The following is a 26,343-nucleotide window of genomic DNA, read 5'->3' on the forward strand; positions in this document are numbered from 1 at the left end:
GTGCTTCACGGCTCCAATTTTAAAGGGACTATACTTACCAGTATCTGTAGCTTTTTGGTTCTTTTTTTAAATGAGGCTTGATATTATTCACGGAATCTGCATTGAGGAAGTTACCCAACACGAGGAAGAACGGAAGTAAAATCCCAAATGTGGTGTAAATGAGAGGAAAATACGTGCTTTCTTGAACCATGACGGAATTCGATTGTACGTTATGCTTGAGATAATTGAAACCAAAGTAATTCAAGCAAGGGCAATCGGTTCCCCTTCATGGCAACATGGATAGCAATTGGATTTTCGTTTTATTTCTCGCATTTTATTGCACATTGGTATCGATTCTAGATTTGAAAGTGTAAATTGATACTCTTTTTAATACAAATCATACGGCCCACCCTTATCCTTTGTGGGTTTAAATTAAATTATGAGCTTCTAAGCCCCAATTGCAGAGAATATACATTTTTTGTATTTCTACATCGTTCCTCGGCACTAAATGATTCGAGGGCTCATAGTTGTAACGCATTATAACGTACAAGTTTCTTTTAGTTTTGAGTAAATGTTAAATGGAGGAGGAGAAAATGGTTACATATCGAAATTAATTTTATCGTTCGGAAGAAAAATGAATGATTGTAAGTCCACACTCCACATTAACGAAGCTATTTGACAATACATTTTTCGCAAGTATCATCAAATCTACCTTCTTAAGTTTGGTTGATAAAAATATTTTCGGCTTCGTGTAATGCGGAAATGTTTCACCCTAAAGGACATAAAATGCCATGAAGTGAATGTTTTGTTCTATATGGCGGTCCACCTCATTTTTGCAGTGGAGTCGTGAAGCTCATAAAACTAACATGGAAATCGTCATTAACGTACACCTTGCTGATCCTCGTCACACGCAGATATTTCTTCGGAACAGAGAAAAAAAGAAACTCGCGAATTAGACCATACAATGAAGCAGGGAGACTACATAGAAGAGGTCCCATTATATCCCATAGAAGGTTGATTCCTGTTGCCACTCCAGTCGCTTTTTAATCTGTTTTCAAAATTACCCGAAGCGCAGCGATGTGAACAATGCGAACCACTCTTTCCGGTGTTTTGCAGTATAGCATTTGCAATTTAGATGACTAACGATGAAAAGCTATCACTTTGATAAATCACATCATCAAGAATACAAATTTTGGATGTGAAAGCTGAGCGGGTGCTCCATCGGATAATCTCCTCTATGGTTGCAGACATTTCTGGGTACGAGTCGTACTCCATCCTCAGGATCAAGGATGGAAATAGTAACTAAACGAAAGTAAAAACCAGTAAAATTTCAATAGTTTCGTTCCCGGGAGCGAAATGTAGAAACGAAACGAAATGGATTTTAACCTGGGGAGCTAAACTCAGGGTCGAAACGAAATCGGAGTCAAAACTACTTCGGGTCGAAACTAAATTAAAACTCTGGGACGAAACGAAACGTAAATAATGTTTCGCACCTGAGGGACTATGTGCTTCACCATCGAACAGTTTAGTTTCGACCCACACACTGGATACGAAGTATGGTTGAATGAAGTAGCGATTCGGCCTACCGCCATTAGATGCATGGGGCGTTCATAGTTTTATCACTTACTTACAGGAAAACGGTGAACGCAAACTGGCCATTTTTTAGCTCGATGTTTTAACCTCTATACACGTATGTCAAACGTTATAGGGCGAAACTATTCCCTTTTATCCCCCTCCACTTAACTTCTGGGATAGAAACTTAACTATGAGCAGCGGAGTTTCGATTAATTTAGTTTTGGTCCTGGGAATAAAGTTTCGTCCCGGATGGAAACTAAATTCCTCGGTGATTTTAATTTCGTGCGGAAACGAAGCTAAACCTAGGCCTCGTATTTTCGCTTCCCTCCGAGTCGAAACGAAACCTTTTCCTTTCATTTCACTTGCCATCCCTGATCAGGCTCATTCAGAAGGAATGCTCACGCAGCCCTGAGGATGGAGTACGACTCGTAGCCCGAAACGTTGGCAGACTTGGAGGAGATTACCCTGTGGAGCACCCGAGAAGCCTTCACTACCAGCACACGCCGGGAAAGTGTCAGATCTTTTTAATCCAAGTTTTGATTAACGACATTGATTACGTGAGTTTACGTGGGATGATCCAAATTGATATTAATTGCATACACGTCTTTTAAATGTCCACCATTAGATTACTCATCCCCGGGATACAGTGGAATATGGATGAAAATGAAAGAGTGCGCCAACATTTCGTCGACCAATTCATTCGAAAGTTAGTTTAGTCCCGTAAACGACGTTACGGGTTGCATCGTACAAATTTTTATAACATACCTATTACATAATGTGGCCTAACATCGTGATGGTTTAGAGGTGGGACGAATCCTTTCCATTAACGAGTCGGGTGTAGTCTATTTCTCAGAGAAATCCGGATCGCTTTGACCGTCAGCGACTTTAGAGGCAACGCTTGTAAACCTATTTAAATGCGCGGTGGGTGACAACACGTGTGCAAGCAGACTTGAGGATGCTCCACTGTAATATTTGCGCTATTTAAGCTTACGTTTTCAGCTAATTCATCTAATCAATCATCATCTACAGCACTGTGCTCTCATGCAGGGGCCTTCTGGCTAGGTCGGCTGGTCTGCGATCGCCGAGGGCCCCGAGCTTAGAGGCCCTCCACAAAACCCGCGTCTATCGTGAAGCGTATATGAAAGGCGTGATAAAAAAGACCCAAATTACTTGAACCAAAGTTTTAATTGCAATCAGGAAATTCTACGTTTGCATTATTTGCCTTATTTTTTCTACATACTAAGTGTAAAAATGAATTTTAAAAAATAAAATAAAGGTGTCGTATGCTTTTTTGAAAGGGTTGCCAGAAAAAGTTATTTTAGAGTTGTTTTCTTTTATATTTCAGCGGAGTTTCAAGGAATACATTAATTAAGTAGATAATAGAACCATAATACATTATAAAATTTTGCAAGCTGGGAAATTCTCACTTTTCAGAGCATTTTTTCTTACGAAATTCCTATTTTTTATTAACTTTTATCTAGTTCTTCAAGGGCCAGAGTAGCGTCGAAATCAATTTCCGGACATGCAACTTTCTAAAATTTTCCTGAATCTCCCGGTAAGCAGGGCCTCACCGTGAGCCCCAGCCGAGGGCCCCCAATTACCCCAGACCGCCCCTGCTCTCATGCACGGGTTTCTTCACTATCACAGCTCTGTCGTCAGTCTCGGGAAGTTAATATTTGCGATCCGGGAGATCAGAAATCCCTCGATTTAACCACGTGTTGACGAGTAGGCACTTTGAGCGGCAGTTCTCTGAATGGAGAGCCTCGGGGACAAACCGAATGAAGGACAACGCTGTCAACACCAATACTTCGTCGTCACTTTCAACCCTTTCGCGAGGCTTAGCGCGCGAGTTGGCTGCGGCTGGAACATGAAAAGCGGCCGCTTCCGTATCTCCCGATGGCTGGATAACCGATTCATTTGCAAGTTTCACACAGGCAGATTTCTTCTTGAGTTTCAAGGCTGCCAATTTTCGACGCATAATGTTGGGAATATTGTCCACTACAGTAAGTTACGATTACTTGTGCCGCCAGATAGAAGGGATAAAAATAGAGAACGCTGGCGGAAGCCTGTCCCTCCACCGAGGGTATCGTACAGTTTTCGAGGGGATTAATTTGCGATGTATTTCCGTGTGCGTAGCGGCTCGTTGCGCCTGGTGGATGCGACCGGCATTACTCCCCTCTGCCACTGCTTTGCTCCACGTTGGACGCAAGTTTTCGCTATGTTCGGAAGCATTTTTAACATATTTCAGCCAGCATTTTTACCATTTCATAACTTTTTAGTTCAGTATCAGTCTTTTCAGAATACGTTTGATAAATTCAAAACGGGCCCTTCACGTTAATATGATGCACTTTTTCAATATATATGCCTCAAAATTGTTTAGTCGGCACTCATGAATATACTCTAGGAAGGAACACATTCATGTATATTCACGGAAGCCTATTCTTTACTATTCTCAACTCTATCTATTGAAAAAAAGTATTCTACAACCAAAAAAATCCAAGGGAAAATTTATTTCTGTGGAGGCTAATAATTTCAATCTGTGAAACTGAGCTTCATCAAATGATGAATCGCTTCTAGGTAAATGTTCTACGCTGGGAAAGAAAAAAACGTCATCAAGTTCAAAATTTCCTCTACGACTACACTCTTCAATAAGCCCCTATTCTCATTGCCTACCCTCCCCTCCAACTTCCATCCCACATCTATCGCCAATTCACATCTGGACTGACCATGAATGGGCAAGAAGAGAGATTAACGTGAAATAGGGTGGTTTCCTATTACGTTTTTACTGCCTAAATCGAAAGATTAATACTCCTCGACTACGCATTTAACGCTTATAGATTTTTAAATGATGATATCTATTTTTCGCGATTAAATGAAAAGTGAAAATTTTCAAGCAAGCGAAAACGCGACGGCTAAGTATGAATGATGGGAAAAGCCCGTGTGACGTCATTCTGGTTCCCGCTGCCGCCGAGTGAGATGACCTTGGGGTGAGAATATGTGCACCACTGCGATGCAGGCTGCTAGCAGATAGCAGAGTACCCTGCTAGCAGATAGCGCTTGGCTTAAATAAGGATTATTAATACCTTATCAAGCGAAGGAAACTTTCCGACCATAGGCAGTTTTAATAGGTGATTATTAAGGAATGTTTCCCTGAGCTCTGTGCCTCATGCATGCATTGGTAATCTTAGACGATGTAAAACTCCTATCTACTCGTATAGAAACTAGGTCCCTGTGACGTCACGTGGAGTGGCATCGCATGGGCGCCAATCTACCTTTCTTTCAAATCCGGTTAAAATTGACCATTGCCATTCTTCTAAACTGGGATTTCTAAAACCAAATAATTTGTATATTATGAATAAACTTGGTGGGTAACGAATCGCAATCAATGCCTTTCGTTTTCTTTGATGAATGAAACTACTCTATTGTTGCATGTGGTGGGTCTGGTGCTGAAACTGCTGGAAGAGTTAGGCTAAATGCAGTGGGAGCAGGAAATTCAACTCTCTGGTGAAAGATAAGGGACTTAGGTGAACTCATCCCAGCTCACCCTCAGGACCTGATGAATACACTGAAAGAATTATTGTGCCCTCCATTTGACTAACAATAAGTATGACTAATGTGACAGTAATACCTCAATACAATAGCAATACAATTTTTTTGGAGTGAGTGCACATAAGACAGTGTCTCCTAAACATTTCAGGGGAGTTAATCCATTGATCCATCCTTTTCTATACTCACTACAGCCTTGAGATAAATTTTATTTCAAGACTAGATAAATTTTCTTCAAAATTTTAATTCTGCATTTAATTCTATTACGAAAATATAGTATTCTACAAGCTGTTACCATATATAAAACGGTTAATTTATCAACAAAAAAGGTAATATTTATATTTTACAACTCATTTTTTATATTCAATTGATGGAAAAATTAAACTTTGAATTCAAATATAATTCATATGAATACATAAAATATAAATCAAAATGAGTGCAATAGAAATCCAAACACAGGGAAAATGAAAATTCTTTAATTTTAACAAAAAAAAAACAATTTCCATCAATAGTGTAAAAAGTTTTCATCTTTGAACACTAAAGCAAAATTTTTGCCACCCTTTCACTCGTTTTACTACGTATGTAATATGTTTATTTTAAAGTGAGCATTTTGAATGTAAAATGAATGAACAGTTGGAAGTTGTAAATATGTATTACTTTCATAGGAAAGTGACCCGAGTCACATCAGATTACTCATCTAGTCTAGTGCTTGATATGGAAAGGTCAGTAAATCCTCTTATCCCCTGTCAGTACCCATTACAACATAGCAGATGCACTGTAACTTGAACACTTCATTCATATGAGAGGATTGGGTGGCATGAAAGTTTGTTGCATAATGGCTCGCCTTCCATTTGAATCTGTCTAAACCAGTGGTGTTTATAGCTCCTGATAATGGGAGGGGGTGGGCCCTCTCCCTTCAACCCATGGTATTTATCGGACATTCACTCCATGATATTTTATATTTCAATTTAAATATCTGAATCAGTGGCGCAGCGAGGGGGGGGGTTTTGGGGGTTATAACCCCCCCAGAGCTCAGAGAAATATTTAAATTTAATCCATTTTACATAATAGGATTGATATTTCTAATAGAATAGGGTCAGGATTAATAGAATATCCCTCAGAAAGCCGTAAAACTCACCATTTTGAACCGTTTATATTAAAATTCCCCAATTTATTAATCTCGCACCTACCGCTTATCCTGGTGGGTATTCCATACCCCCACACACCCCGGTATTAGTTGCACCTAAACCCCCCCAGCCTTAATTCCTGGCTGCACCCCTGATCTGAATAATATATTGAATGTATAAGAGCATCACCCTAGGCTGCCGCCATGCCCACACCCATGACACATTAAACTAATTCACTTGAAAAAAAAACAAAAATAGAAATTTTCACGAATAAATTTTACTCATTTTGGAAGGGGAGTCTGGCCCCCACTTAATAACACCTACAGTCTAACGAAGTGGAATATTATAAATAAATATATCAAATGTACTTAGTGCCATGCCTTCTATATTTTTGTACTCACAGGATATGATAACAGTTTCACTTCATAATTAATTTTTAGGGGTGATAATGAAAGCTATTATAAAATGCTTATTGATTCATACTCGCTTGCTCCCCTCATGTATGGATCAGATAGCAGAGATAGATAAGTACGTACAGTAAAAAGATACAATCTCAAAACATATGCCTTGTCACTATGCAGCAATTACTTTGTCATGTTTTACTACGTAGCTTTAATAAGTTAGCAAAAGGGGCTACTATCATGTGATAAATATTGCTCCAGTTTGGTGATACTGTAACAAACTCAGATTACGATTTGAGAAGACTTTAAAGCACCATACATCTTTGCAGCAGCTTACAGGATAGAATGTTGATACTGATTTGAAAACATATCAGTCCTTCAACATATTCCCTTGGGCAAACTATGCTTGTTAAGTGGTTTGTTGCATAAGTTTCCAATATAGTCTTTCTGCAAGTAACGTGTAAGCTCAGACTTTAATGAACGATGATTGTTATTTCTAATTACTTCAAAATATATGACAGATTGGCTACCACACTATACTTACCATTTCAAAACGATCCATTAACTAATGTGGAAATTAGGAGGAAAATGACTGGAATATGAGGAAGAATGATGCACAGCTTACATGAAAATCTGGGAGATATGTAAGCAGTGCACCCCTATTTTTCACCAGCATTTCCAGAAAAAAAGTGCATGGCTTCCACGAGAAAATACAGTAATCAGTTACTCACTACTCATCTGTTGGTCTCCTCATGATACCATTATCACATTTCAAATTCATACCTTAGGGAGACTTTGAGGATTCTTCGGTAAATCCTAGTAATTAATTTTCAGGTTAAACCATAAGGTACAAAACAAATGATTATTTAGAGGAAAACTTTGCAAACAAAACAAGTTAAAAGTAGATCTTTTCTGAAGAGGGCTGTGATGAGGCAAAAGAAAAAAGAAAAACTTCAAAGTAATCCAAGTGAGGCCTTGATAAATTTTATAATTCAAGTAAAGCATCTTTCACACTACTCAAGATATCTTGAACAAGGTACATGGAACAAGTCGTCTTGAATGCTAAAATGATATTCAAGACCATTAGAGATGGTATTTCAAGAATGATTGCTGAACATATCTTGAAAAGAGTTGAAAGGCCTTTCACACTGTTGTAAAAACCTTGAATTCACTTGAATAACGCAAGCAAACATGATTGACAAAGGCATAACGAAAAGCAAGACCAAGAGAGAATTAAAATCAAAATTTTACGCATGGGCAACAAATTTGTATTAACTTCTTGCTGTGTTGAACTTCTCTTCAGCTTCATGTGGTAGTTCACTTAATATAAACACCACTGCCCCTCGTACAATTTAATGAGAACGGCCATGAAGTCAATACTTATTGATATACCATCTCCAAGGGAGCGCTGGAAAGATTGGAAAACCTTCCTTGATTAGTCCAAACGCTTCAGTACCATTCAAGATTTAATAGAAATTAGAACCCTTCAAGGAAAGACAAATTTGATGGAAACAAAGGAATCCAAAAGCACTCAAGACAAAATGACCACAGTCATAATGATTGACAAAATGTCATATGCATTTATGAAAGCTTGTTCAACGAGTCTTGAGCAAAATATGACAGAGTGAAACCGCCTTAATATCTCCTACATTCTCAAAGTTGAGTTAAAGCCAAGCTCCAAAAACTATACCTTTTTTCAAAGAAAGGCGGATGAAAAACTTTATTGTCCAGATCAGGGGTACTGCTAGGAATTAATGATAGGGGGGTTTTAGGCACAACTAATACTTGGGATCTGGGGGGTATGGAATACTCCCACACTCTTAATATGCTCTTGAGATTTGCTATGTTAAGGTATGCTGCTGGCTAGTCTCCAATTATTCCTTGAGCAATACTATATAACTTTGCTACTTATTTTCACCCCATTCCCCATTTTATGGCTAACTTAGACAAAATATCAAGGAAAACTGATGGATAATTTATTTAGCCATTGAGCAGTGGCACCGACTCCATGGGGCCCGAGCCCCCTCAAAAATTCGTTATGGGTGTGAGGAAAAAATTTTCAGGCTAGTCGATTTTCCCGGGAGTGTCCAGATATTGAGATTCGAGTTATCAGGGTTCTAATGTTGATCTTATGACTCTTCTATACTGCTTAAAAAACTTAAAACTCAGTACTTATAAAATTTCCCGGTTCGGGCCCCCCCCCCCCAATATTTTTTGTGAGTCGGCATCCCTGTCATTGAGTACCTTCTCATAAGTTCCTCAGTGATTCATACCAGTCCCACAGTTAATTTCATGCTATTTCTTGGCTTTAGTGTCCTGTTTCTCCAACATTTATTTAATATTCACTGGAAGCAATGTACTTGAAGTACTTGACGCAAATGACACTGAACATCTTACTTGGAAGTGTACCCCAACAGCCTGTCAATTTTGTATCCCTGCGAAGTATGCAATCAGGTAATCTGTGCAGGTTGTGTTCAGAAGGGCACAAGATGATATTATCTGGTGGATGAAGTCAACGTATAAGCTATTGCAAGAAATCATGGGGAATGGGCAGACTGCATACACTGTGATGAAGGTGGGGGAGATACATCAGGGTCAATGATTAAATTGGATGATATCCTCTTCAGATAAAAGGAGAGGAACATTTTATGTTTCAAATTACCTAATTACTTTCTATCAAAACAAATGTACGTACATGTAGAAGCATTGATGCATATGTATCAACAATAAAATATGAATGGTTAGTTGAAATAGTATATCAATACATCATGAGTGGTAAATAAGGTGCTATTTGGCCTTGAGTTACAATTGAAACTCGTTAGGAGGCAATGACTTTTTAACCACATGCCAGTTGCACAAAATCTATCTTTCTCCTATATTCATTTTATGGGGTAAATTTTCTCCCTTTTTATTTATAGTTGTAGATTACTTATCTATATATATAATCATAATATATATATTGAGTCTTTTTCCTAACTCCGAGGAAGGTGGTAGTACCAAAAATTTATTTGAGTGAGTCTTTTATTGGGCTCTATACAGTGTGTACCCAACCTGGGTTATATTTATATTGATTTAAGTGTGGTTCTTTGTAAGGTACTCCAGGCCTAAAACCAAGGCAGGCTTTTTAACTGCAATGAAGTTATCAGTATCAGTGGAAAGTCCTTTCTTGCTGGTTATGTAACTAAGTTCACATGTTCATTTATAATCACATCAGACATCTGTTGACCATTATGAATAATCACAGAAATGTCTCTTAACAACTGTAACAAGAATAGATGCCTCCAATTATATATTACATTGATGTAGTTAATGGCACAGCCAGGAGATGGCATGCAGAATTAATCAAGGCATGAGCAGGCAGTTGAACTCCAGCCTTGGTCTACAGCGTCTACAGTGATGCGTGTCTCATTCCTCCGGTAACCTGTCCTGACTAGGAGCATCTAAAGTAATATCGCAGAAATAATAATAATTATTACCAAAGTTTTTATTTTTCATCTCATCATCACCAATCCTTTTTCTCTGACAGTCTAAAATGAACATTTTTATCTTTTGTTTGCATGCATGGAGAAAAGTTAAACATCCCAAGTGAGTGCATGGCAGGATGAATGGTTGAATATATTCATGAAATTAGGATGGGGTATTTGCTGGACAAACACACATGCATATTCATAATTTTTGGTGTTACAGTGCAATTTTGATGGTGAATGAATTGATGCATCTTTCCATGTAGATAAATGCATTGTGTAAACATGCCTTAAGAAATGGCTGGTCATAAAAGCTCATCTTTCTCAATGGCCTACTATTTCCACATTCTTGGTATGGATTTTGAGACTTGAATGTACCATACTGACTTCATCTGCTGAAGACTTATTCGCTAATTACATGTAGATGCATTGACTCCAATCAACCAAAAGACAGCTTAAGGTCACACCAGGGTTTAAATTCTCGATTGCCACTATGATAGTTGCCAGAATTTTCTTAAGAATCTCTTTAAGGTTGGTGGGAGTAGATCAAATTTGTGACTCTTACTAGCAGGTTAGGAATGAAATATAACAACAGTAAGGGGTGGAGGCAGATCACCCAGCTTCAACTTCCTCTTTGCAGTGCCATTGCCTTCTAGTAAAGAGAAAAGATGAACTAAGAGAGACATCAGTCAAGGACCCATTAAAAGACTCGCTCTGCTGAAATATTAACCCCAGTGTAACCTATAGAAAAGGATTGATGATTCCACTGTTTCCATCACTTTACAACAACATCTATCCTCCAAATGGACTGCATTGAAATCTCTCTTGAATTGACAATAGCAACTGTCATGTTTCCAGAGGGTGAACACAATTTTTATTTGAGCTTCATCAGAAAATGACTCCGGGTCATGATATTTGAAAAGCGGCCTTACAGTCATCCACTAATCAATCCATTCAATTAAGATGTAAAATAATTCGAAGGTCTGACAGATTTACACTACAATTGTGATTTACATTAAAGGAGAGAAACAAATAAATGCTTGTTTAAAAAATATAACCGTGCGCTTTACTTATTATACACATTTCATTACATCATGGAAATATTTCACTACAAGACTATACCATTCATATTACTTCATTCTTCTCCCTCATCCCACATGGAAACTAGGGTTGACGATCATTCAGGGTACACAGGGGTAGAACTTTCCCCACATTTCATAGAAACAACCAACCAGCTATTGTCCTTGGTAACATGTTACACATAAGATCATAACGCGCAGTAATGTTTGCTCATAAAATCATAACAATAAATAGTACAGATTCACAATCTATGAAAAGTGGCCAACGACCATCAATTGAAAAATTAAACAATTCAACGCGTATCATTTTCTATGATAAGTTTTTGTCCGCCATACATTGATCCAACTGCCACCTATAGAAGTGGGCGATATAAATAAAATTAATTCCACGAAAGTTATGTAATTTGGGGAGAGGCACAATGAAAATAGCTCACCGCAACAAATGAAAAGCCAGATAGAAATGAAAAACGAAACCTCATATCTTACTTCAGGGCTAGGTTATCATGAACTTACCTGTCTTTTAATGATTTCGAGATTCTTTCTCGCGTATTCTATTTGCTTACTAACTTCCTCTGGATCTGTTAAATGCTTATTTTCTCTGAAGCCATCCCTTGTCCGTCTAATGGCATAGTTCCTGAAAATTACAGAAGATCGAAAATAATTTCCAAACTTGAAATAAAAATGTAACTATTCCCTCTCTACAAATAATGAAGCGGTGGAGCCCTTCATTAGAATGCGTACCTGAAGTTATACGAACTGAACTTCTCACTTTCTCGTAGCATGGTTTTGTATAACTTCAGTATGCTATTTCTGGAACTCATGCTTACACGTGATCTTCAAAATTACGCCTCACGAATCTTTTTAAATGCTGTTAAAACACTTTCTTTCTTAGAGCTATACTTCGGAATAATGTTTTGAACGGCATGCGCGCAGTAAACACAAAATTTTTACTCTTGTAATGAGAACAACGAAATGCGCACTGAAATGTATTTTTTCGGCGGATAGATCGGTTATGTTATGTGATTGTAAATATTTCATTCCTCACATATTGGCGAGAGTGAAGTCTTGTTTAAAATAATTGATGAATTACCTTGATATGTGATTTTTTGCCTTACCTTGGAGAGGCATTGCCCACCATCTGAGTTTTAAGGCTGATTAATTACATCGAAATGAAATACAATACTTGTCGAAGGTTTGTCTCGTGCCATTCCATCCTCAAATCTGCTGCGAATAAAACAGAAGCTCAAGTTAAAGGTATAGGATGCCAAGAATCCAAAACCAGTAGTGTTTTAGAAGTACGTGGGAAGAAGTATGTCGAAGATGGATGGACTAATGTTACTCCTAGAATTTTGTCTTATTTGGGTCGTAATATATACCTGCAGAAAAATCACCCTCTTTCAATTATAAGACAAAAAATCGTCGGGTAAGAAATTTTCAGTTATTATTACGAGATAGCTTATATCCTAATGATTGACATAGGAGCCAATCTTAAGGTGTGTTACTTAATGTATGGGGTTTTTTCCTTGTTTTCATATTGATTTCTGAAAAAGTCATTGATTCATACCTTATGGGGCTATATATCACTATCACTACCCTCCTTTCCTATTTAGTCATGGAATAAAACAATTTTTATAATTCCTGTACTATATAAGAGAAGTATAGGTGCTATATGCCATTAATGTTCGATGATTTTTATCATGTAGGTATTTCTATGGAAATTATCAGGGACATCGTGCAGCGCCAATTTTTTCAGTTCATGAAGACCTTAATCCAGTCGTCTCCACGAGTCAGAACTTCGATAGTCTACTAATTGGCAAGGATCACCCTAGTCGTCAAAAAAGTGATTGTTATTATGTAAACGAAGAAAATCTTCTTCGTGCCCATATGACTGCTCACCAGGCGGATTTAATCAAATCAGGGCTGGATCGCTTTTTGATGATTGGGGATGTTTATCGAAGAGATCAAGTAGATGCTTCTCACTTTCCTGTCTTCCACCAAGTTGATGCAGTGAGGCTTTTTTCCCAATCTGAGGTATGCCCCTTTGTATACTGCATTTTACGGAGCTGCGCCTTGAATTTCAGAGTTATCATTTTTGGCAATTCTACCTGAAGCCAGTTTGTTTTGTTGTAATCAGTAAAATTGAACTCACCATTGGAATACCACTCCATTTGTGTTGCTAGTAATCTTTCATACTTTATACCTTTACCCAGCAGCTCATGGGAGAGTTAAAAATAAAATATTGCTTCCATACCTCTATGGAGGTGTCTGGTTGAGCCCTTTCTCTTCTGGTCTAACATAAGTACATATATTTAAAAAGTATGTAGAAGAGTAGTTGAGGAAATGCAGTGGTGCTACTAAATATGTGGAATGAAAAAATTCATCAAATTATCTGAAGTTCCACTAATCTGATTCCTGGTGGGTAGGGTCCTCCAGCCTTTAGGAAAAATGTTGTAAAGGGATTACGAGGGTATTTTACCTCCCCTGCCACCAAATTGGAGAAGAAAGTCTGTTGCTTCTTTAGCATATTTTCCCCGACAAGATTGAGGACTTGTGATATAACTGTCACAGCTGAAGGGTTAATAATTTACTTCAACTTTTGAGTTTCTGTATGTACTTTTGCAATGGCGCAAATTTTATTTTTGCACAGTTTTTTTTTTTTAAGTTTTACTATGGCTTTGGACTCTTGTGATCCTGATAGACCTTGCCTTTCTGATCAAATTTATATCTCAAAATTGAAACCCATCATGTTTATTGATGCTGTGTATTGCTTTGATTGAGTATGTGTCATTTTCACCCTCCAATTTGGACTGAGTACCCCCTTATAGTGTATCATTCAGAGTAATGCAATCCCTTTCCATTTGGACTTCTCCCATTCCAGTTAATCTTCATAAATTTTTAAAATCTTAAATTTATCCAGGCACTGCATAAGTACCGAACTGCATTAGAGTTAGTTCTGATTCTATAACAGTGCATTCCTTTTGTGAAGGATTTTCAGTTCTTTCACTTTGTAACTGCATAACTGGAGAAAACACTGTGGGATTATTCCCTATTTCACTCTTACCTTTTATCCAACAATCCTAATTTGGACTAACATCTTTCTTTCTATTCCCCTAATTCCCCAAACCACTTTGTCACTAGGCCTTTGCCTATAGACCTTACTTCACAATCTCGTGTTACTTTAGCTGGTCTTTTTCACTTGTGAAATGTGCTGTGTGACATTTCTTCAGTAAAGAGAACCAAGTTATATTCTTAGTGGGCCAAAGTTGTATTGTGGAAGAGAAGGGTACTAATGGCCAGTAGGCCAGGAGTTTACTTGATCTTTAGATGCTTATGTGCTATTCATTTATTATCAGGAATGGTATATAGAGGTGGTAGAAATACCTGCTGGGAAATAATAGGTCATGCATTTCCTAAAATTTTGATCAGGAAATGAGTTGATTCAATTTCTGATCAGGTTGCCTGATAGAACTGGATCAGATTATAGATTGGACTTGTGCAGATTTCAGATCAGACCCTCACAAGGATTTTTTTCTGCTCATATCCTGGTATAAATTTTCCATCAGACTTGATTTAAATCCTCTTCTGATCTGGTCGAATTGTATCAGATCTGATCTAATTACACCAGACTCAATTGCGTTCATGATGATATGCAGTCTAGTTAAATCAGGAATTTCCCATACTGGCACCCACTTTTTTTGGGACCTTGGATTTACTTTTTTCTTAGTTGCCTTCCGTCACTGGCAGAAAATGGGTGATTTCCAGTGATAACTACTATTGATCCCATGGCTTGCTCTACACACAAAAAGGATGAGAAAGTTACGGTGAAGGTATGGGGAAGAAACACATATGCACACCAAAATATTCTCACATTCAAATTCCATGTGCAAGTGTGAAATTTTTCTTAGTTATTGAATTCATGGTAATTGGATTTCCTTACCAAAAATGAAATGAATTTTATACTGTTATATATATAATATGGTGCATGTATTTGTTGTGTGTAATGTTTATGTTTGTATGTGTAATATTTATTGTATTCGTTGTTTACGGAAGAAAATCCTCGCCGCACAGGTGCGGCATTCGACGCGAAAGGGTTAACAGTGTCTGGCGATACCTTGCGGAAATGTTTGATCTCCATGAGAATAAACTATGAATGGTAAACTTACACACAATTTTATTTAAATACCAACCTGGTTACACGTAGTGTCATTATCAAGTTACAAATTTTGGCCTTCCTCGTTCTAAATATACCATCTAGCAAGAGAAGGGTGGGGTGGAAAGGATAGCAAGGGAGGGGTGGAAAGGATAGCAAGGGAGGGGGGAGACAGTTTGACTAAAAAGGTGGGTAATAGGGAAGGTCATTGAAGGAGGGGGGGACGAGGGATTACGTAAAGGCAGTGAATGCGGGAGGTAGAATTTGAAAGGGAGTTGCTGACAATCAAAACCATAGCTATCCCTAATGGCTTCAATTCTTCATGTATTGACAAGCTACTGGAGAGCTCAAGATCCAAGAAAGCCACGCAGACACTAACCTCTCTCCCATTTCAGGGAAATGTACCGTCTTGTTGGGTAAAACTGCCATTTGTAGGTAAATTATCATACTGTCTGAAGAAAATAATTCCCAAAGATGAAGCTAGAGTCGCCTTCTATACCCCGGCAACGTTGGAGAAACAATTATATAATTCTAATCACATGTATAACCAAGAAAACAAAAGTGGTGTATATATATGTACTTGCTAAAGTGTAATAATTGTTGTATTCATTATATAGTATAGACTAGGAGGAGATTTAAAGATAAAGTGATTGAACACGGGAACAGTTTTATCAATAATGATGAAAAATCATGTTTTGCTAAACATTTGAACTATTGTAAACATTTTAGTAACTTTGATTTTGATATTTTACATTGCATGGACAAAGGGCAAAAACTGGAGTTTTATGAGAAATTTGAAATTGTTAACAGCCTGCATAATCTTTGTAATGATGAAGTGTATTATACCCAATTGGCTCTTTTAACCCTGAACATTCCTCCCCTCTCTGTGAATAAATAGATGTTTTTCATTTCTGACCTTCACCAACACCTGCTCCTTTCCTGGTTGATATGACTTCTCTTCCTACCTCCCCCCCCCCCCGTTCACTGCCTTTACGTAATCCCGTTACTCCCCCCCCCCCCCCCCCTCCTTCAATGACCTTCCCTATTACCCACCTTTTTAGTCAAACTGTCTACCCCCCTCCCTTGCTATCCTTTCCACCCCACCCTTCTCTTGCTAGATGGTATATTTAGAATGAGGAAGTCCAAAATTTGTACCTTGATGAAGACACTATGCGTCGAAACTGGGTTGGTATATAAATAAAATTGTGTGTAAGTTTACCATTCATAGTTTATTCTCATGGCTATCATTTGCTGGCATGTCATCTCTTGTCTTTGATATAACTTTGATTGAATTATTCAATTGAACTGTGATATCATTTTAATATTGTGTTTATTTTGTGTTTATGCAAAAGTGAATTATTAAATTTTTCCTTGGTATTTCTTACAGTTATTTGGAGAAAACAAAGGTTTAAAACTTTTTGATAAGGGTAAAAGAACCCATGATTGCCAGGAGAGCCACTGTGAGGAAGCTGCCAAACGTGTGGAAATGGATCTCAAGTCCTGTTTAATGGGATTAAGTCAGCATTTATTTGGCCTGGGTTTGTAATATGAATTTATTATGCCCTTCTTTCCTTCCACCAAGATTAAGGTATTCAGTTATCTTCTTAAATCTGTGTTCAGTTGCATACATATGGGTATAGCTTTAGAATAGGTAATGCTATAACTTCCACTGGCATTTAATGACAGCATAATCTCAAGTATTTCTGGCAAAATTTTGCTCTCATATTGAAAAACCTTGAATTTTTTCAATAAAGCTGGTAATTCACATGATATTTACTATTGACCTACGTCTCTTGAGTCTAAACCATGTGCACTAGTGTGAAATTGAGTGCCTTGATTTCTATGTTCCAGAGAAAGTTTCGCTGTGAATATTATGACAAAAAATACCAAGTGCTCATTATTTTTTTAAGTCAGAGTTACCATAATTTCAAAAATATGTTGGTAAAAATTTCTCATTATTTTGAGAATAGGGTGGTTTCCTACTATTTTTTATTACTCCTGGAGTACGCATTTCACGCTCTTAGATTTTCGAATGACGATATCTATTTTTCGCGATTAAATGAAAAGTGAAAATTTTCAAGCGCGCGAATACGCGACGGCTAAGTATGAATGATGGGAAAAGCCCGTGTGACGTCATTCTGGTTCCCGCTGCCGCCGAGTTAGATGACCTTGGGGCGAGAATATGTGCGCCACTGCGATGCAGGATGCTAGCAGGTAGCAGAGTACCCTGCTAGCTGGTAGTACTTGGCTTAAATAAGGATTATTAATACCTTATCAAGCGAAGAAAACTTTCCGACCTTAGCCAGTTTTAATAGGTGATTACCTAGTAAGACATGTTTCCCTGAGCTCTGTGCCTCATGCATGCTTTGGTAATCTCAGACGATCTATAACTCCTATCTACTCGTATAGAAACTAGGTCCCTGTGACATCACTTGGAGTGGCATCACATGGGTGCCAATCTGGCCTTTTTCAAATGCGGTTAAAATTGACCATTGCCATTCATCTAAACTGGGATTTCTAAAACAAAATAATTTGTATATTGAGAATCTAAGACTAATGGTGGGTAACGAATCGCAATTAATGCCTTTCGTTTTCTTTGATGAAGGAAACTACGCTATTGGTAAAATGCCACAGTACGCCAGTTTTTTTCCTCACTTTTCATGTTAAAATTTCCTTAGGCATGTTTTTACTATGTTGTACTCTTGATTTGTTATATTTTATCAACTGAAATACCTATCCATCTAATACATACACATCTGACATCAGTGTCAATCCTCATCAGCTGACTGAAATATTTTTTATATTACTGTCATTGAGTGATGGTTGATAAGCTCAAGCTACACTTTCTTGGGAAACCATTGCATGTGTTGTTAAGACACGGTTTCTTTAACAACACTGTTTGCATGTTCAGGTTCAAGTGGTGGTAGATGTGCCTGCGGAACGGAATTTTGTCTGTTTTTTTTGTATTTTTTAAAATGCCCACTTTCTTTTTGCAGGGATAACTCATCGGTGGACGGAGACATATTTCCCCTTCACCCACCCTTCATGGGAACTAGAAATAGACTTTAAAGGAGAGTGGCTTGAAGTTCTTGGGTGTGGGATTATTGAGCAAAACATTTTGAAGGAAGGTTAGTAACTTCACAATATTTTTTAAAATAGGTTATTTGTCTCGTAGCTGGGTTCAATTTTTAATTGATCTTCTCATCCATCTTGAATTGCATCCTTAACCATGTTTTGCTACAGGCGATAAAAATACAAATGTTTAATTTAGGCTCATTAATTGAGTAATTTGCAAAGTTTCCTCTGCGTGGTTCATTAATAACTTTGCTAGGGTTTGGTTAGGGAAATCAATTTGAAGTTGGTTTATAATCAGGAAAGGTATTGAATACTGAAACTACTTCATTTAATGAGACTGCTGAATAAAAATGTCATTTATCTTTTCTCATTTTCCTGTGGCCATTGATAAAAGTCTAGAGGGAAGGTAAAAAACTGCAGAAGATTCATGTCTACATAAATCCAACATTTTCTAGGATCTAACTTTTTTTCACTATGCCTAACTTTTAATGGAATGGATACACAAGATTTTGGCTTGTTAATATCCGAGAAAAAAAAGCAGTGCTAAAAAATGGCAGCCTCTTTGTGAAACTGCTGTCAGCATTTAATTACCAACACAGCTATGTGCATACTTCCAAAAATATGTCAATTGAACTACGCAAATGTCATGAAAGCCGTTGCACTTTACCTGCAGCAACCCTATATTTTTCTCAATTCCTTCACCAAATATATGCTTCAGAAATATATGGTGCCTTTCCCCATTTTATTTTAATGCTTTGGCCATATACTTGTGGAAATAGTCATTTGTGCATTTGGGCTTGTTTAGAATCATATCCTGACTGGGTTATTACTATGTATCCTCAAGTGCACAAACTTATGACAAAAGTATTTAAGCAAAAACGGCCAGCTTTTACATACTTACTAGTACATCGAGATTTTTGATGCATAATTGTTGGTGACACATTGTTGCAAATTTTATTTCTTTCAGCTGGTGCTGGTGATCGTGTTGGTTGGGCATTTGGTTTAGGATTGGAGCGATTAGCTATGCTACTGTTTGACATACCAGATATCAGACTTTTCTGGAGCAAAGACTCTGGATTTTTGTCGCAATTTAAAGAAGGAGAAATCACCAAGTACAAGGTAAACTAACTTTAGGTGCCTTATGGACCATCTGTATCTTCTACATCTTTAGAATTTTTACAGTCAGAAGGACTTTAAATGTTCAACTGTAAGAGTTTTAGATGTTCGTAGGAAGTTCGTTTTAGTGAGCAATCAATATAGTGAGAATTATATTGTACCGAGTGATTGGCAATATACCACCTAAGGGCCTGATGAAAAGTGATGGATCAAGTCGGTCATTTCAGTGATTTTTATCACCGTTCACCATTTACTTGAGTGAGTCAATCGCGATTGGCCGGTCATCAGTCACTGTAGTGATCGACATTGGTCAACCACATCCGATGTTGGTCACAACCAATATCGATCATTATCTGTGACAATCACAACCGATGTCATTGGAGACCCATATTATTCAAAGTGCTAAATTAAATGGGATCATAGAGTTGTTGAAAAATAGACATAAAAAAAGTTCACATATTCTCTGAACATTTTACGATTTTAACAAAATTAGCTTACGAAGCCTACAAAGTTAAAAAAAATACCTTCTGAACCCATTCTTTAAGGTTTTTAACATAACTAATAAGTGTTGGAAAAAGTTTAGATGGTTATTAATGGAGTTTAAAATAATTATTACATTTGTAATAAATGAGGTTATAAAGACCATAGAATGATAGGACTTACAATTAGTTGTGCATAATAATATATATAACTCAGTAAAGATATGTTCATGAATGATAGTTTGAGCTGTTCTGCTTGTCACAAACAAAATATGTATTACTATAAATTAAAAATCCTATGTTTTTATTAGATATAGTAAAAAGAAGAAAATAAACCACCCTGCTTTGTCGCAAAGTTATGAATACATTAACATTTTAAAGAAAGAAGACTACATGTTCAAAACCAAAAACATGGTGTGCATTCACTTAACATTTCATGCTGACTCATCATCATGTATGTACTTTGTGATTTTAGTTGTAGCATTTGAAAAAAATATTTTCTGAGATACCGTATATGTCTGAATATAGTCCCCCCTTTTTTTTCCAAAAATGCCCAAGGTAAAAGTAAAGGGGGGGAAAATATTTGAACACATTTTTAAAACTTTTCCCGAAACTGAAGGTTCAAAATTAAGGGGGGGACTATTCGGAGAAATACGGTATATTATAAGATGCTGAAATTGACCACCACATTTTTGGTTTTGAACGTGTAGTCTTACATCTGTAAAAAGTTTTAACATGGGATCTTGGGATTATTTTCTTCTATTTAGTCTGAATGAAAATGTTGGTTTTAAAATTTATTTGTTAATTTATTATTATATTTTCTATTTCATTAAGTTAAATAAAAATGAGGCTTGTGGATAGCAGTAAAAATTATGCATTTTCATTTCACTGTTCTGCATTTTTTCCTATTGATGGGGTCAGGGTAGCAGCTAGGCATTAAGGCTGGGGTGGTTTAGGTGCAACTAATACCAGGGTGTGTGGGGGTATGGAATACCCACCAGGATAAGCAGTATGAGCGAGATTAATAAATTGCGGAATTTTAAGATAAATGGTTTAAAATGGTGACTTTTAAGGCTTTCTGAGGGATATTTTATAAATCCTTACTCAATTCTATTAGTAATGTCAATCCAATTAAGTAAAATGGATTAAACTTAAAAATTTCTCTTCTGAGCTCTGGGGGAGTTTTATCCCCCAAAACCCCCCCTTGCAGCGCCACTGGATGGGGTTAAATTCTTTAGTAAACACATAATCAAAAGTAATGCAACCTAGATTTGGCTCTGCTCATTGAAGGCTGATGGATAAGAAACATACTGTGGAACTTCAGTGTATCCTTTTCACCTTTAACATTAATCTCCAGTGCCAAACGTTATGATGTTGCCTACGTCCCAAAAATATTTCATGTCATTTTTGAGCTGCCTTATTCTGCAACTTTCTTCTTATGTACTTGATATAGTTTTACTGCCTCATTGCCTTACAGCATTTTCTTTGTACGTACCTGCCACTTTGAAGGGAGAAATTTGAATTCATGTATTATAATGTTTAATTTTTTGCTTTCCTTTCAGCCAATAAGTGTGTATCCTCAGTGTGCCAATGATCTAAGTTTTTGGTTGCCCAAAGATGTGATGTTCAGTCCCAATGACTTCTATGATCTAGTGCGGATTACTGGTGGAGATATCGTGGAGCAGGTAATTCTTAAAATTCTGGCTAATCAATTGTATTAATTTGAAATATTTTTTCGGTTCCAATTTTGAAAGAAACAATTTTTTTTCACAAAATTTGGATGCTTTTTTACATTGTAACATTTCAATTTACTCCTTATTACACAAATATGACTTACACGCATATTTCCTACACGATTTTAAATACTTCAACGAAAACATTTGGAGCATTGGTCGACATGCACACCCGAATGCCACTCTTTTCCAACCATACTCTCATTCTCTATCCTGTGCCGTCAACAACAATAGGGTAGTTTCCTTCATTAAAGAAAACGAAAGGCATTGATTGCGATTTGTTACCCACCATTAGTGTATTCATAATGTACAAATTATTTGGTTTTAAAAATCCCAGTTTAGACGAATGGCAGTGGTCAATTTTATCCTCATTTGAAAAAGGCCAGATTGGCGCCCATGTGATGCCACTCCATGTGACGTCACAGGGACCTAGTTTCTATACGAGTAGATAGGAGTTTTATGTCGTCTGAGATTACAATTGCATGCATGAGGCACAGAGCTCCGGTAAACATGTCTTAATAATCACCTATTAAAACTACCCAAGGTCGGAAAGTTTTCTTCGTTTGATAAGATATTAATAATCTTTATTTAAGCCAAGCGCTACTAGCTAGCACCCTGCGTCGTATCAGCACTCAAAGCCTCGCTCCAAGATCACCTCACTTGCGGCAGCGGGAACCAGAACGATGTCACATGGAGTTTTCCCATCATTCATACTGAGCTGTTGCATTTTCGCGCGCTTGAAAATGTTCACTTTTCATTTAATCGTGAAAAATAGATATCGTCACTTAAAAATCTAAAAGCTTGTAATACGTATTCCAGGAGTACTAATCTTTCGATTTAGGCAATAAAAAAATAATAGGAATCCACCCTATTGATCCATTATAGTTTTGCTGTCCATTATCGCCTGACTCAGTGTCTTTCTCCCATCAATTGTCACATTAACATTCAACTCAAAATAAATTGTTACAATGTTGGCACATCGAAAAAAAATTCGTGAGTCTTTCCACACACTTTATGGAACAACTAAACCCCACTGGTTTCGACACTAATGTCATTACCAAGTGTTATCTTCTTTGAAGAGTCTCCACAGTGAAAAATTTAAAGGACTATTGCCACCTGTAAGATCAGTTGTGTTGTTCAGAAATCCCTTCTCTCTGGATTTTCAATGCAAAAGACAACTGCAAGCATAGAGATAAAAGTGAGTTGTACAAAATTCATTGACTGTTGTAAATTATACATTGACTTAATGGGAAGAAAATTTTAGGACTGAGAGAAAATATGAATATTACCGTATTTATCTGAATATAGTTGCTCCTTTTTTTTCCAAAAATACCTGTGGTAAAAGGAAAGGGAGGACTATATTCAAACACATTTTTTTTTTAATTTCCCTAAACTGAAGCCTCAGAATTAGGGGGGGAGGACTTTATTCGTAGAAGTATTGTATGTTAACAGAGGAGGAGAAAATCAAATTTTGTGGTAATATTTAAGGGACAATATAATGTATATTATTTCACTAATTTTTATGTGGAATAACATGGATACTAAACTTTATAAAAACTTTTAAAAATTTAAAGGGAAATGTGAAATTGCTAATGCATGTTTCTTGTAATTGCCATGTAGTCATTTACCGTATATCTCCGAATATAGTCCCCCCTTTTTTTCCAAAAATGGCCGCGGAAAAGTAAGGGGGGGGACTATAATCGAGTGTAATCCAGTTTAGCATACTAAAGGTGACCATAAAGTTATAAATAACGGCATAATGGCTAATGCTCTCGTAGTCTTTCCATTTGAGTATATTTATGAGGATTATAATCGGAGATATTAGTAAAAACTGCCACGTTTTACCGGAAATTAAGACAATTTTTACCACAAATGTTGTACAGATACGATTCTTCCGATTCAAATAGCATATTGAATATGCGTTTTCACGGAATCCATCGGGTAGCCGTTAATTTTTCTTAGAAAAGTATTGTTAGAATAATTCAATCGACACTGATCACTTTATGACGCAAAACAATAAATAATTAAAATCAAAACTAAACACACACTATCACACTAGAATTGAATCAATAGTATATGTACCCGTCGCTCATTTAATAGTAACACGATTTAAATCATTGCGAAAAATAAACAGATAAAGTAAACCTTTCGTGATGATTTCGCATTTCATTGCGGCCATAGCTACTATATGTCCATGTGCCTGTGCGGTTTGTGTTTACAACCACTGCCTTTACCGCCTTCACAGAACAAGAATGCGCAATAGTTATGCATTTGTTTCTGAAAAGGCGCAATAATCAATGGCTTTAAACCAGAAGCGCCAGCATCACTGCATTTGATCGAAATCCAGCGACTCAGCATGGAAAGTGCGATCAATTTATGGAGGAATATCTTCAATTTGCCAGGGTAAGTAGGATCGATAAATTACGTCGCATAATGTTTCGCAATTATTTCCGCGATATTGTCTTTATTAAAAATAATTTTACGTTCAACAGTGAGGTGATGGATCAAGTAGAAAGATGAGGATCAATCCTGTGGCAGATTAGAGGCCATCAAAGACAGAGTTTCGATGCCAATTTAAAAATAGCCGTTGCAGAATACGCCGTAAATCATAGTATTCTCAGCGCTTGCAAAGCGCTAATACATCGCGGAAGTCATTTCAGGGGTCTCGATGCGGCAGATTCAAAGAATTAGAGGAAAATATCGTCGAATTTGTGCGCAAATGCAGAGCAGAAGCTCTTTGTGTAACTTATGCAATGATTCGCGACGAGGCATTGAAAATATAATTTTTTTTCAGTTTTAATGTTTGTTGGAACAAGTTTATTTCTTAATTTTATTACTTTGATATTTGTAAGTCCTGTAGTTTAATTATTTTGCTTAGCAGGCATTTGATGGCAATATTTTTATAATATTTATAATTTATTTAACACAATTTTATTTAGATTTCCTAAATTCTTCAGGTCACTTGGATTTGTGATGACTTGATGGGTGTGTTACACAAGATCTAAGGAATTTTCAGGGCCAAATGCAATACTGTTTATGGGCTTTAAGTGAAAGCTTATATATTGACATTGTCTGTAGTCATTTGGAAATCAAAAATATTAATAATTTGTGAATGTTTAAAAAATACCATAGCCTTGGATACTTAAAAAAATTTCTCATTTCTTCATTACATCTGGTTAAGGAACTATAAATTACTGATATATGCAATGAAACGCAGCATGTTTTAGGTATAGTTATTTTGTTGTGATGGAAAATATGTGAACAGATTTGTTCTTAATCTTCATAGAAAAAAATAGTTTTTATCGAATCTAGAATCTTAACTTGCTAACCACAGAAAAATTGCCTTACTTTACATTTAAAAATTTTTCCCAAAACTGAGGTCTCAAAATTGGGGGGGGGGGGGACTATATTCAGAGGGGGACTATATTCGGAGATATACGGTAATGTGTATGTTACCAAAATATTATTTTATGATGATCATTTTCATCGAAAAAGAGTTGTTATAATTTTAATAAAAGTACAACTAACTTGTTGAAATATTTCAGCCTCCTTTTCATCATATGATGCTTTTATTCATCATTGGAGTACTAATAGTATGTTATTCATTTGGTTCCTTGCCATCAATAAAAATACTCTGTGTGTACCTTCCAGTGGTGCAATCTAGAAGATATGGCCATAAATAGGAGATGAAAATCTCTTGTTCATGGCAAGGATTATTCTATCAAAACTACATTTGCGTCAGTAATGTATTGGCTATGATGTGATGATGGTGTAACTATGTACATACCCTTTTCGAAAGTCAACTGCTGTGCTGACTATCCTGATGTCAAATAAGGCCATGACAGTTAATTAAGACCTTAATAGTCACCATGGATGTCTTAATTAACAGGTTGCATTACCAAGTAAATGCTCTCTTCCAAATAAACAATCTTATGAAAATAGAAGGAAGCATACTAAATCAATTTCAGGACCCAAAAATAAAATAACATGCTTCACAGTTTTTCATGTTTGATGGAGGAAAATTTCTTTGCATACTTTTAATTGGGATTTTATGAGAATGCATATGTAGTTCTGATTATCGCTATCAGTTGCCACGATGAATGAAACCATCTAAACTCAGTATTGGCTAAGTGATTTGATTTCTTTTTTTCTCCCCTATCCCATGTGCCATTTTTGTGTAAGTTAACTTGTAATTTCCTCTAGTGACATTGAAATTTAGCCATTTGTACAATGAGTGTTTTAAAGGAGTATTCATTATGCAATTTACCATCTTTACTTATATTTACTGTATTTAGGTGACTCTTGTGGATGATTTTACTCACCCAAAGACTGGAAGAAAGAGCCACTGTTATCGCATCGTGTATCGCCACATGGAGAGAACATTAACACAAGAAGAGGTGAATGTTATTCACTCAAAGATAGCTGAAGTAGCTAAGGCTACACTAGGAGTGGTTATACGGTGATGGAGAGAACTGCTGTTTGAAAATAACCATGAATCATGTGTTTTTTCATGATCATACTTGTACAGGTATATACCATTCATTTATAGAGAATTATAGCGCTACTTTAGCACATAATTGTGAATAAAATCTTTTCTTATTTATTGATCATAATGCCTG

At 36.7% G+C, this 26,343-nt stretch overlaps 2 protein-coding genes across 2 annotated transcripts; one reads left to right on the forward strand and one right to left on the reverse strand.

Annotated features, from left to right (window-relative positions):
• Positions 1–11,135: 11,135 nt before the first annotated feature.
• On the reverse strand, positions 11,136–12,104 carry LOC124155903 (LYR motif-containing protein 4). Its single transcript, XM_046530097.1, has 3 exons — positions 11,913–12,104; positions 11,685–11,805; positions 11,136–11,524 (listed from the first exon to the last, which is right to left on the reverse strand). Exons 1-3 carry the CDS (start codon positions 11,990–11,992, stop codon positions 11,465–11,467), a joined length of 261 nt encoding a protein of 86 aa, XP_046386053.1. The 5' UTR covers positions 11,993–12,104; the 3' UTR covers positions 11,136–11,464.
• A 69-nt stretch (positions 12,105–12,173) lies between these two features.
• LOC124155902 (probable phenylalanine--tRNA ligase, mitochondrial) lies at positions 12,174–26,337 on the forward strand. Its single transcript, XM_046530096.1, has 7 exons — positions 12,174–12,594; positions 12,875–13,202; positions 16,709–16,859; positions 18,318–18,449; positions 19,364–19,515; positions 21,554–21,676; positions 26,020–26,337. The coding sequence occupies exons 1-7, from the start codon at positions 12,341–12,343 to the stop codon at positions 26,185–26,187; spliced, it is 1,308 nt and encodes a 435-aa protein (XP_046386052.1). The 5' UTR covers positions 12,174–12,340; the 3' UTR covers positions 26,188–26,337.
• The last annotated feature ends 6 nt before the right edge of the window (positions 26,338–26,343 follow it).

This window comes from Ischnura elegans, chromosome 3 (genome assembly GCF_921293095.1).
Source record: "Ischnura elegans chromosome 3, ioIscEleg1.1, whole genome shotgun sequence".
NCBI classification, from domain to species: domain Eukaryota; kingdom Metazoa; phylum Arthropoda; class Insecta; order Odonata; family Coenagrionidae; genus Ischnura; species Ischnura elegans.